This window comes from Vicugna pacos, chromosome X (genome assembly GCF_048564905.1).
Source record: "Vicugna pacos chromosome X, VicPac4, whole genome shotgun sequence".
In the NCBI taxonomy this organism is placed as follows: domain Eukaryota; kingdom Metazoa; phylum Chordata; class Mammalia; order Artiodactyla; family Camelidae; genus Vicugna; species Vicugna pacos.
This window is the reverse complement of record NC_133023.1, coordinates 86464957-86478184: the sequence shown is the minus strand read 5'-3', so window position 1 is coordinate 86478184 and position 13228 is coordinate 86464957. Positions and strand designations below refer to the sequence as shown.

The 13228-nt window shown below is 31.8% G+C and overlaps 1 protein-coding gene across 6 annotated transcripts in view; it reads right to left on the bottom strand.

Moving 5' to 3' along the window:
• The window catches only part of STAG2 (STAG2 cohesin complex component), a 108208-nt gene that overhangs the window by 35076 nt on the left and 59904 nt on the right, over nucleotides 1–13228 (bottom strand). For all 6 annotated transcript variants that reach the window (XM_006203981.4, XM_031671361.2, XM_072956804.1 and 3 more), the window contains 8 exons: nucleotides 11506–11657; nucleotides 9313–9386; nucleotides 8068–8191; nucleotides 7176–7274; nucleotides 7000–7079; nucleotides 3497–3604; nucleotides 2434–2545; nucleotides 300–417 (listed from right to left, as the gene is read on the bottom strand). In XM_006203981.4, the coding sequence (XP_006204043.1) occupies nucleotides 300–417; nucleotides 2434–2545; nucleotides 3497–3604; nucleotides 7000–7079; nucleotides 7176–7274; nucleotides 8068–8191; nucleotides 9313–9386; nucleotides 11506–11657 (867 nt within the window). The remainder of the gene's footprint in view (nucleotides 1–299; nucleotides 418–2433; nucleotides 2546–3496; nucleotides 3605–6999; nucleotides 7080–7175; nucleotides 7275–8067; nucleotides 8192–9312; nucleotides 9387–11505; nucleotides 11658–13228) is intronic.

Below are 13228 nucleotides of genomic sequence, written 5' to 3'. Positions count from 1 at the left end.
CTGTGACAGAATCTGACCTAATGTACTAAAGAAAACCCCATTACTATATCACAGAACGGATCAGAACAAGTTAAACCTTCCTAAATGTTACAAATCTGTACACCATTGCTCCACAGTTTGCAAAATGAAAATATAAACAGACACAAAAAATAAAATACAATAGAACAAAATAAAGAATATTGACCGCAACCACATCTTTCTACATAGCATAATATCCATGTGAATAATTGTGAAACAATTGTAAATCTATTTTCAAGATTATCAAGACAACAAAAATACCGTTAATTAAACATCCTTACCTTCCTCTCCACTAAGTGGCTCCTCCAGCAACAAGCTATTCATACATTCCCAGTCTTTCAGCAGCTCAGTAGCACAGTCCCACATGCTATCCACAAGGTATGCTGCATGCTCATGTAACTAGAATTTAAAAAGAGCAATGTGCTCTTAGACAAACAGCATACTAGCCGTAATTAAAAGAATGGAAGCTTTGTTGGCACCATGTACAAACTCAAATAGCAATCTGTTTTTTGAGGTCAAATGGAAGAAAGGACAGAGAAAAACTCCCTTAGCTTGTTGTGTATAAGTAAACCTTATTAGGTAGTAACCTTTCTCAAAATAATCATTAAATCATAAACATGAAAATTGTTTTTTGAAAAGATTATATGCATGCATATTTAGTACCTATTTAGACTCAATATAATCATCCCTTTGTATAGGGAAGGGGGATTGGTTCTAGGACCCCCTTTAGATTTTCCAAAGATGCTCAAGTTCCTTATATAAAATGGTGTAGTATTTGCATATAACCTATGCACATCTTTTCACGTATTTTAAATTATCTCTAGATTACTTAAAATACCTAATACAATGTAAATGCTATATAAATAGTTACCAGTACACAGCAAATTCGAGTTTTGCTTGATGACTTTTTTTAAAAAAAAATTTCCAATCCACGATTGGTTGACTCCCCAGATGCAAAACCCATGGATATGGAGGGCTGACTGTATTACATGAATTAACTATTCTTGATTATAAAATATACTATGAATTTATTATAATTGGGAGTGATATGGTTACTTAAAACATAAAATACATGTTTACTTATCAATTCAACATATAGGCAAATCATTTCTCTTCATTCTGTGAAGCTTAAAAAGGCCCTAGAGCTTCCCAACTCACTTTAGTGGAGAAACATTACCATAATACCAAAACCTGTGAAAGACATTGCAATTAAATAAATATATACATACACACATACATACCAACACCCTGCATAAACATAGAGGAAGTATTCTCAAAAAATAAGCAAACTGAAACCAGCAATAGACAAAAAGGATAACAGATCACGACTAAGCAGGGGTTATTCTAGGAATGCAAGGTTGGTTCAACATTTGAAAAATTAATCAACATAATTCATCACAGTAGCATAATGAAAGATAAAATAATCATCTCAAGGGAAGAAGAAAAAGCATTGGACAGAATTTAACATCCATTCATGATAAAACTTCTCAGAAAAAGAAACGGTGGAAGGAAAGAACCTCAATACGATAAGCGGATACACAACACCTATAACTAACAACATAATTAATGTTGAAATATTGGATGCTTTCCCCTAAGAGCAGAAACAGTCCAAAGATATCCACTCTCACCATTATACTGGATGTCCTAGCCAGTACAATAAGGCTGGGAAAAAAATGGCATAAATGTAAGAAAGGAAGAAATAAAATTATCATTATTTGCAAATGACTTGATTGTATACCACAGAAAATCCTAACAATATTATTTAAAACTTATTAAAATAACTGAATTCACCAAAATTTCAAGTAGGAGGTCAATATGCAAAACCAAATTGTATTTCTATATAGGGAAACAATTAGAAAATTTAATTAAAAGGCCCTAACACTGATTAAATAATACACAAACACCAAAAATATATGGTAGGCCCTCTCAAATCCTGGTTAACAGGTAAGTAGGTTGTCAACCTGAGGGAAATGTAAAAAAAGCTGATGTTAAATGTAAATCTGTATCTACAATAACAGTAATAATCACAGGTACCAAATATTGAGAACTAACAAAATGCTAGGTCTGTGTTAATAGTTTATGGATTATCTCAGTGTTTCCTAAGAAATTATTAACCATATTTTTACAAGAAAAGATTAAGTAACTGAATCAAGATTATACAAATAAGAAGTAGAGGAGCCCAATTGGTAATCAGGTTTTTCTGACTCCAAAATTCATACTCTTAGCACTACATATAAATCATACTATTCGTATCTTACTAAAGTAGAAAAAAAAATTTTTTTTGGTGTGGTATTGGTAGAACTCTATTCTATCCAACACTTGCTGTGATGTTCAGAAGATTTTAAAATTCACATCATTTAACCGCATCTCCAAATTGTTTTGAACTTAAGTATAAAATGAACAACATCAACTAACCTCACTTTCCAGAAAGAAAAAAACCAATGTCTTAACAAGGTTGGCATTTGGGCCTTGTCGTCCCCTTCTTTTCATCATTCCATCCTCCTCTGGGTCTCGACGACTGAAGAGCCTATGATCAATGCAAAATATTTACTTTTAAAACAAAGCAAAACAAAATTCCTTATTTAAAAAACTGGATTCCATACTTAACAAAGGAGTAATGGGAGGAGTAAATGGGAGCTGGGTAGGTACAATATTGTCCAACATTATACCCAAGTAAATAACTGCTATAAACCTTTTTCATTTCACATTTGATGGTACTCCTAAATCCTCTTAAATTAACTTCTCAAGTTAATGGCACTGCATTCTAAATTATTTCTTTTTCAAAATCTTACTGCATTTTACGCAACCATTTCTTTTCATAAAAGTATCACAATGACTAACCTATACCACTTATGCAAATAAATCCATGGTAAATATTCTTCTCTTTAAAAATAAAATGTTTTCCTTCTATCCTTCTTGCACCAATTATTCCGAAGTCTGAACTTAGTGGTCTCTTTCTATGGATAACATGGTCATTTTTCCCTTATAAACAGCAACAAAGTTATCGCCATGTCACAATGAATAGAACAGTAGTGTAAATGTTTCATATCATTTACTCTAATAAATGCTTCACCCAAATGGTCATTTTATAAAATTTTTCAAAAATACAGTTTAGTCCATGTGTTCAAATTGTTCTCTTTAAAATCCTCGCATAACATCTGCTGAATATTTTCAGTGATCAGATATTCACATTGCTATCTATACTACCTAATCTGAGGTGTTTGTTACACAGCAACATAAAAGTAAAAGAGATTAAAGGGTTCTTGCAGTTCTTATACCAAACTGTTATCAAGTACTTGAAATAAAACCTTTTAGTATTTTCAAAATACTTTTTTTTTGCAAAGCAAAAATAGGCTTATGACCTGTACTGAATAATTTTCAATTAAGTTATATTTATATAGTTTTAATATAAATTATAACACAAATTACTATCATTAAAGTATACTTTAGAAAATGTACAACAGAAATATAGATTTACTTTTTGTAGAGAAATTCTCCAGCTGCTACTGCTACTGGTCGATGAGCTGAATAAACCAGATGATAGACATTTTCACAATCTTCTGCAGTAAGAACTTCTTCACTACTCCTAAAAAGAAGTAAGCAATAGCAGTTTTTAAAATGTAATTTTCAGCATACTGAGTACAAAAACTCATACATTAAAAAATAGTACATTTCCACTAACTTGAGTTTAAAAGAAACACTTCTTAAAAACTTGTTTTAAGAAGAAATCAACCTTATTTGATTATCATCTATCAGTAAAAGCTTGCCCTTACAAAAGAGCTGAGTATTTTGTTAACATCTAAGATCAATGGGAGATAAAATTAGAGGGAATACTGAATATAAAGAATATATGCTAAAGAGAAATAACAATAAGATAAGTATATTAAAGGGAAACGAAGACAAAATAATATAAACTAACATAGAAAATAAAATGGTGGCACGCTAAGCACTTAAGAGTTAATAATCAGAGAGAATACTTTGCATGTATTTCATAGAAATAGTAAGAGACAATATTTCAACATTATAATATAGTAACACCCCAGTCATCACACAATGATAAAGAATAATACTTCATTTGCCATGTACAAAACACCATATAAGGCAATGCAAATGGATTTTTCCAAATAACTAAAATTTAAGTGCCAAAGACCTTTAATTACAATCACTGGAAAAATCTTACTAAAATGTAGTGCTCATTTTCCTGATCTCATTTTAAAAGAATAAAATAAACCTAACAAAATCTTCTTGGTAAATCAAAGTCATTATTAGGCCCATCAACCACAGTACCCCAGGATAAACCTTGTTGGGTTCTTCCTTTGTAGACTCTGCATTCAAAGTCCTGTCCTCTGGCCCCACTTTCCCTCCTAATATGTTTTTAGCCTGTGAGATAAACAGTCTAGGTTTTTACCATTATATGTAAATTAAGAACCACAGGACCACCATCAGAGAAAAAAGCCTAAGTATAATTTAAATGGTTAGTTAAGGAGTTCAGATCCTTTTTGGTTTTCTGCCATGCACAAGGTTTCTACAAGTCTCATATCTAAGGAAATATTATTTCTTTTTGAGAGAAACAAAACCAAAATATTAGAAGTTTCAAAAGCACTTTGATTTAAATTAACTCTATGTATAATACTGAATTGTTTTCTGAAAAACCACTTGTATAGTTTCATAAATTATAGTAAATGTGTTCACTCATTATAACCGATAAGGAATGTTCCTGACAAGTTTCAGTTATTAGGTATATACATGACTGATCAGCAAAAATGCCTTATTACCCCTCATTAAAATACCAGAAAACAAACAAAAGATGTCCACAGGGTATTATAGAAGAAGAGGGGAGAAGCCACAGAAAAATCGATAGAGTACCATTATTTTCTTATTTATTACAGGATTCTTTCAGAATTTTTATAACATTGGCATATAATAATTTGTAATTTTTAAATCCAATTTAAAATTAAATAAAAATGCAATAGTTCAAACTGCTCAAAATCCTCCTAGTTAAGCAAATTCTCAGAAAATGTCAGTGTGTCTAGAGCTGCTTTCTTTATAATGACTGCAAATGTAATCCATTTAATACAAATGGAGTTAACAACCGCCATCTCACAGGACTGATACATTAAATGAGATAACCCATACTAGGTGCTTGTATTATTTATTACTGTATACGTTAATTTAATTCTTCCTCTATTAATAATCATCTAGGATATTTCCAAAATCCTATTGCAAACAGTGCTATGTTAGAGAATGTGAGCATTTTAAATTTTGAATAGATATTCTCAAGCTTCTCTCCAAAGAGGTTACACCAATTTATAGTCCCATTGATAATGTATAAGGGCCTGTTTTTGCATAGCCTCAGCAATGTAGTATATTACCAAACACTTTTGTATCTTTGTCAAGATACAGACAAAAAATTCTCACTTTAATATACGTGTCTCTAAGTGTGGCTAAGCATCTTTTCATATGTTTAAATTTTTATTTTCTTTTCTGTCAATGATCTGGTTCCTAACTTTAGACTGTTCCTGTTGGGTTTCTGTTCCTTCTATTGATTTATTGAAAGTGACTCCTATGATGCAAATATTTTGCCCACTCTGTCATTTCTTTTCCGAGTTTATGATATTTTATGTCATATATACATTTTTAGTTTTTTATGTAGTTAAAACTCAATAATTTTTTAATGTCTGGGTTTTATGTCATGCTCAGAAAGATCTTGCTGAATATACATATAAAATTAAAATGTTTAAATCTTCCCTAAGTTTTCATCTAGCACTTTAATGGTTTATTTACATTTAAACATTTCATCCATCTGAAAATTATTTCTGTATTAGCAGTGTAACAGGAATCCAATTTAATTTCCCCCCCAAAGAGAACCTAGTTATCACAAAACCAATTATTTTCTGATAAGAAACCACCCTTACCCTATACTAGGTTCCTGGATGCATTTATGTTTGTCTCTAGTCTTTATTCTGTGCCACAGATTTCTGTCTATTCTCACACCAGTAACAAAATTTTAAAGTTACTATGGTTTTAAAATATGACTTAAAATCATACTGGGCAATCGTCTCATAAGGTTTTAACAGAATTTTGCCAGATACTTTTACATGATGAATTTTCCATGAACATCAGAATTAGCATGCTATGATTTTTTAAAAATACCCTTTGCAATTATTATTTGGATCACATTAACAACCTAAATGTCCACTGATGGATGGCTGAATAAATAAAACGTGGTATACACATACAATGGAATATAATGAAATATACTGAGTCTCAAAAGGAATGAAATTCTGATACGTTACCACATGAACTCTGAAGACATTATGCTAAGTGAAATAAGCTTGATATAAAAGGACAAATGGTGTATAATTTCACTCATATGAGGTACCTAAACTCAGAGATAAAAAGTAGAAGAGTGGTCACCAGGGTTTGGGAGGAGACAAGAATGGGATTTAGTGTTTAACAGCTACAGAGTATCAGTATGGGATGATAAAAAAAAGTTCTGGAGATGGATAATGGTGATGGCTGCACAGAAATATGAATGTACTTAATGTCACTGAGCTGTACACTTATACATGTTTTTAAAAAGGAAAAAAGTGAATTGCATCACTCCTACATTTTAGAATGTTTTAAATTCAGATTGTTTATAGAGAAGTTTCAGTAAAGTGTGACAAATTTCTAAAAGTGTGACAAAATATGAGCATATTTAATACACTCACGTGTTTAACTTTATTTCAAGAGCATCTGAAGACAGTAAAATTGAAAGGAAACTGGCCAAGAGAACAAAAACACATGAATTCATAGCTCAGTTAGAATTTTCTAGTCCAATGGCTCTCGCTTCCTGTTTTCTCAACTTTACATGAGAAAATTAAAATTCTACCTGTAAAACCCCAAGTTATTAAAATTTAGATCTAGATAAATTTAAACCAAGTACTCTAATGTATCATTTAGATATCTGGACATCGACAATGTGCAGTAAATACTTACTGTAAAACAAGAGTGAGTAATTTTATTGCTTGTACTGCAACATCATATTCTTTGTCAAGGGTCATAGACACAATTCTATCCTAAGGACAAAAAAATTAAAATATTTTTAAAGGGAAAACAAGAGAAAAATATTTTCAAATAATAGGTAATTTTTAAATACTTAAAGTAGTACTAACCTTGAACCGACTGGTAAATAGCTCCAGTTTGGAATTAAGCTCTTTGTTATAATAAAGCCCTTGTAGAGCAGTGAGGCATTTGAGTCTTACCTCACCTTGCTGAATGAAACAAGAGGAGAAAATGCATTAAAACCTTGCATATTTCCAATCCGAACACTTAAGATATATACAGTATTTTCTACTTTACATATGTTCTATACAATAGCATCTCTTCAAAAACTCTCATCTTTGATAGTGCAAAAATAGGAATCAACCCATACATTTAAGACTAAATACCTTTGGGGTTACTATTTCTGTAGGTCAAATGAAAATTTTTTGAAGACTTGTTCAGAGCAATACTATTACGAAAGATGACAGTAGCTTATTTCACAGTAAGTTTTCCTTTACAGAAAATAATATTTATAAGGGAAACATACAAAGAACTTCAAGGCTAGTGTGAAGAGTCAGCCTAAGAGAAAGGTAAATTAATTTTTAAAAAATTTTTTTAATTAGAGGCCAAGTTGTAACTTATACTCTGGCTAAGATAGACATTATCAAGAGAATAAAAATTGAAGAAATTTTTAAAAATACATAGCACTTACATATTAACAGAGTAAGAACTCTTCTCTAAGAAATGCCTTACCACGACCACCACCACCTACATGATTCTAATGTTTCAGTACAAAAATTGATTCAAGGCTGAAGGCTAAATCAGTAGCAAAGATTCAAAAATCCAGGGGACTTTATGTGATAGAGACCATACCTTCATGAGGCAGACAGAAAGAATAAGGAGAGAGGCCTATAGCAATGTGCTCCCAAGTATACCTCTGCAAGTAACTCACTAGGAATGAGAGCTGCAGATAGCTATGCCTATGTGTAGAAGGATAAGCAGTCTATACAGGGCATATCTTACCTTATCATGCATAGTCCAACCAACATATTTTAAATAACTGTCATTAAGAAAGGCATCACTATACATTTTCATCCAAATGCCAATTTCTTCAATGCAAATAGCTCGGATTTCAGCTATTGCATCGCTGCATATAGGAAGGAAAATTATGCATATTAGTGCAAATACACCAGAGGACTTGTGGTTTATTTAAGTGATGCCAAACACTTCATACCTACTATGAATATACCACTATCTTAAGTATTACTATGGATTTAACAGTAGAACTGAAGCATGGCCCCTGAATGCCAAGAACTTAGAGTCAGTTGTCAAAGCATAATTATCACTATATAAATATTTAAAGTTAAATAAAACTACAAACAAAACCCGATGGCCACCTTTTATACCATACCATACCCCAGCCTTTGCTCACACCTGCTGGGCATGGTGTGCTCAGAAGACAGCAGGAACACTAGTCTAGTTAGAGCATAATTTTCCAGGTGAGAATTAGTTACACATAATATTGAGGCCAAGCTCAATCCGGATCTGAATGTCAGACTAAATTATTTTGAATTCATCCTCTAGGTACTGGTGAGTCATTCAAGGCTTCTGAGCAGAGGAATAATACAACAAAAGAACACTGTAAGACAACTGCAAAAATCTCTAGGCATGAGAATGATGAGGGAATAGACTAAGGTAATGGTGACAATAGAAATAAAAAAGTAGAATGGACAAAGGGATATTACAAAGGAAGTATTAACTGGATTCAGTAACTGCCAAGTTGAGGAAATGACAGAGAAGTTGAATAAAAATGCCACCAACATTTAAAGAACAGCTTACAGCAGAAATGGTGGTAAGATTACCTATTTCTTTCCTCTGCTCATTCAAAATAAAGGAAACATCTCACTTAAACCTATCCAGATTTCCCCACTGATATTCAATGGAAGAGAAGAGTTAAGAATCAGAATACAGAGCCTCTTTTTAACACAGTACATCCAAAAGCATTTAAGTACTCTGTACCCTGACTCCTAATAATAGCAGTAGCTTCCATCTGCTGGGCATCTATAAGTCAAGTACAACATTATGCCATTTTTCAGAAAGGAAACAAAGTTGAGAGCAGTTAAGTAACTTGCCTCAAGTGTCTCAATCTGTGGAAGAGAACACTGATCTTACTCTAACACTGTTTCCACTAAATTTATACTGCTAAACCAGTACATATCCAAACTTGAAGAGAGTAAGAATTACACAGAAAAAACTGTCCTGACTTACCGGTATCTATGTACAAACACTCCCTTAAATATTGCATTCATCATATTTTCTATTTCATCTTGATTTTCTTGAAGCTAAAAAGAACGCATCATTTATTTTTAATTGTAATGGAAGACAACCAAAAGAACATCTAAAAATCATTACAAGCAAAAACGCAGGTTTCTCCAGTGTTGTGGTGGTTACATCTAACTTTTAATTCCACTAGACAAAATTATCCTCATGGAAAAATTAATAGCTGTTGTATATCAGGTAGCTAAAGTCCCTTGATACCTGGAATATATGTAGTTGACTTTTAATGTTTACCTGGTAATTAATATTTTCATATGCTCTCATATTTTCACTGTATAAATATATGTAAAGAAATCTCTTAAGTACTTTATTGCCATACGTATCTATTATACAACATATATGTTCATATCAAAAAAGTGTAACAATTTCATTATCTTGGTCTTTATCATCTGAAAAATAAGTCGTGTTAACTAGTGCCTGCTCCAAGAAAAGGAATTTGAGTAAAATAACTTGGTAAGAAATCTGTTTCCCTGCTAAGTATTTTTGAGGGAAACAAGACTCACTTCAAGTAATCAAATAAACATTTCAAATCTAAGTTGACATCTACTCCCATGTATTTTCATTTCAGAGCTTGAGAGTTAAGAGTAACTCTTTCAGAACTTAAAAGTTACAAGAAAAATCTTTCACAATCTAAGTATCAATTAGCTTTTAGATTATATTCAGTGTTTCTGTATAATTTTTTTTCCTTTTCATAAATATAATCTTGCATTTCCAACAATTCTAACAAAGGCACACACTTGTATTCATTAGCACAGTCAGGTCAAAGGCATAGGTGGCCTTCCAATGTGTATAAAATCTCAACCCTAACCTAGAAGTTGTCATATCTTATATCTGTACAAGAATTTTAATCTCAAAACCCTCTTACCTATATCCACTCATTATATGTTCACAATCTTGAATTTATGTCCAAGAATTAGGCCATAATTCCAAGGGCTAAGACATGCATTATGTTCAGCTAATAAATCATCTGATGAAATCTATTAACTGAATTAAGGGGCAAAAAGGTCAATTCTTCATTTCCAACTAAAGGTGACCCTTGAACAACATGGGGGCTAGGGGTGCCAACCTTCTGCAAAGTTGAAAATCCAAATATAACTTATAGTCAGCCCTCCATCTACACAGTTCCTCTGTATCCATGGTTCCTCAACCAAAGATTCAATCAACCATGGATCATGCAAGTACTGTAGTATTTACTACTGAAAAAAATCCACGTGTAAGTGGATCTTCACAGTTCAAACCTGTGTTGTTCAAGGGTCAGCTATATACGAAAAAGATGTGGAATTTAGGCATGGAGAAAATATGGTTAAGATTTTTTTTGGCTTTTCTTGAGCAGAGGCATTTTTAAAAGCTATTGGCTATCTCAGAAATAATCAATTTAAAGTTACCACAACCCCTCCCAAAAAATGTCAAAATCAAGTAAGTAATTCATGGAATAACACAGCAGATATTTTAACTCAACTGCATTACTAATATTTTTAAAACAGACTTTGCTTATTAGAAATAAAAATAAACCCCAACATCAGATAGCAAAATACTGTATCACAAATGAAGGAAGGATTTAAAGCAAAAACACATTTAATTATTTAATTATTATTATTATTTAGCATAAAACTCAAAAAATATTTTCCTTATTCAAAGTTGAATTGGGTGGTCAGTCATTAATGTTAACCAAGTGCCTATACTAACAAAAAACAAAACAGAAATAAAAATACAGATTATGACACCATAAATAGCTTATGAAATATTTTTCAAAGTGATTTTACATAAGTGAAACCTCATTTCATGCTGACAATAAGCCAAGGGAGAAAGTTAGGAGAGATATTTTCACAGTAGAGATGAGTAACACTAAAGCATGAAACAACTTTTCAGACTGGTCCAGGACTCCATACTTTAAGCCTTGAACTTTTAATCCTAGTTAACACAGAAAGAAAATATACACAAAAGGTATTGTTGGCATGGATAGTAAACAAAAAGAAGACAGACATATAAACAACTTGAAACATGTTATTTAATTGTAAATGTTTCAAAAAATTTTATCTGATGAACTAGCAAAGTTATGTCATAATTAATGGTAACCAAGTAGCTCACAGATTAATTGCTCAAATATTCAGTGCAGGAGTTTACCTCTTTCCGCTTTTGTAGGAGGAGTTCTAACCTCTCATTGGCTCGTTTTCCAATCATTTTATTCCGTTCTGCCTCATACTGTCTTTGTGTATTATCCATATTAATGCTAAGATTTAGTGCCACATTCACCAAAGCTGTCATCAACTTCATAGCTATTTTTAAATGGAAAATGTTGAAATTAGTCTCACAGATGCAAAAATTTATAATTTAAGATCAAATTAAGAGAAATTAAAAATAAGATGGCCTGTTCTGCTTCTAACGGAAAAGAAAAATACGGCTGCTACAAATGACAACGTGTCTGAACACTTACTATATGTCAGTCAGTTACATATGTTAAGTACTTTTCACAGATTACCTCCTAATCCTTACAACAGCCTCAAAATTAGTGTTATCCTCATTTCATTCATGAAGAACCTGAAGCTCAGGGAGATTAAGAAATTTGCCTCAAATTACACAGTTCATATACGTAGTTAAACTAAGACTTAAAACAAAGTAATTTGACTCTAGACTATTCTCAAATCCCACTAGTCTACAATGTCCCTCCCGTACAATGATCTTTTTCAGAAATTATGATTCATCTTCAAATAAATTCTGATTCATACAGCAGTCACTTAGCCTTCCAATAACCAAAGGGAGAGGGAACTTAAATGCTTTTTATCAAACTACAGCATGTAGAAATGTTGGAGAGTTTTATCAGTATTTGATTTCCTTTACTTTTATCCTATTACATATCATCATAAAGACAATGGTGAGATTATGAACGACAGATCTAGTTAAAAAGTCAAAAGTACAAAGAATAAAATATCACTCAATAAAGTACTTTTTATCAGAGTTCCTCCAGATCTGCACCTTCTGTTATTGAACTCTTGCTCCTGAAACAAGATTTATTGCCTTTGCCTTAAAACTTATTAATTGAAATATCTGACCATTTGATGCCTTCTTTAGCTTTGTCCTGACTACTTCTTAGACCTGGCTTACTACATAATAAAGTAACACAAAACTAAACCTTAATTTGTGGCTATTGGCTCTCTTTAAAAGAGATTCCCAATCTTCTGCTCTGAGCTATTCCACAAACCTTAAGCCAACCAGTTTGTCATCCTGATCTAAAATTATTCACCTTAGGCCATCATACTTGTTTTAATTTACTTTAACCATTCAAGTTCTTAACATTAAAACTACCTAAGTTCATAGAGTAAGATCACATTCATATTTTGTGACCTCAAATCTAAAATCAAATCTACAGATTATCTGCATTTTATTATTTTTAAATGGAGGGCTTAGCAGAAGTACATCTTTAATAACAGCTTTAATTCTTTTGGGAAAATAAAGGAAAAAATATCCCCACACTTAAAAAATAGAAAACTTTTATAGAAATCAAAATATTCTATTATTAAAGCTTAGAATACTATTAGTACAATTAATGCCTAGATGACTTATTCAAACTCAAAAAGCACATATTCAAATAATAGCATATCAACAATTTTACCTTCAGCACAAAAGAGAAACCAGATTTTATCAATATCAACACCAAAAATCACTGTTCTAAAATTAATCATGTGAGTCTTAAAACTGTAAATCATTTCATTAAAATTTAAAGATCAAGTAATTTGCCTCAGCCTAAAGTTACTCAGAAACATTAAAAAAAAATCAACTTTTTGTGTGTGGTTAAATAAGCATCATCCTGTAGGGACCATTATACTAGTAGGGACCATGTATAACAGAG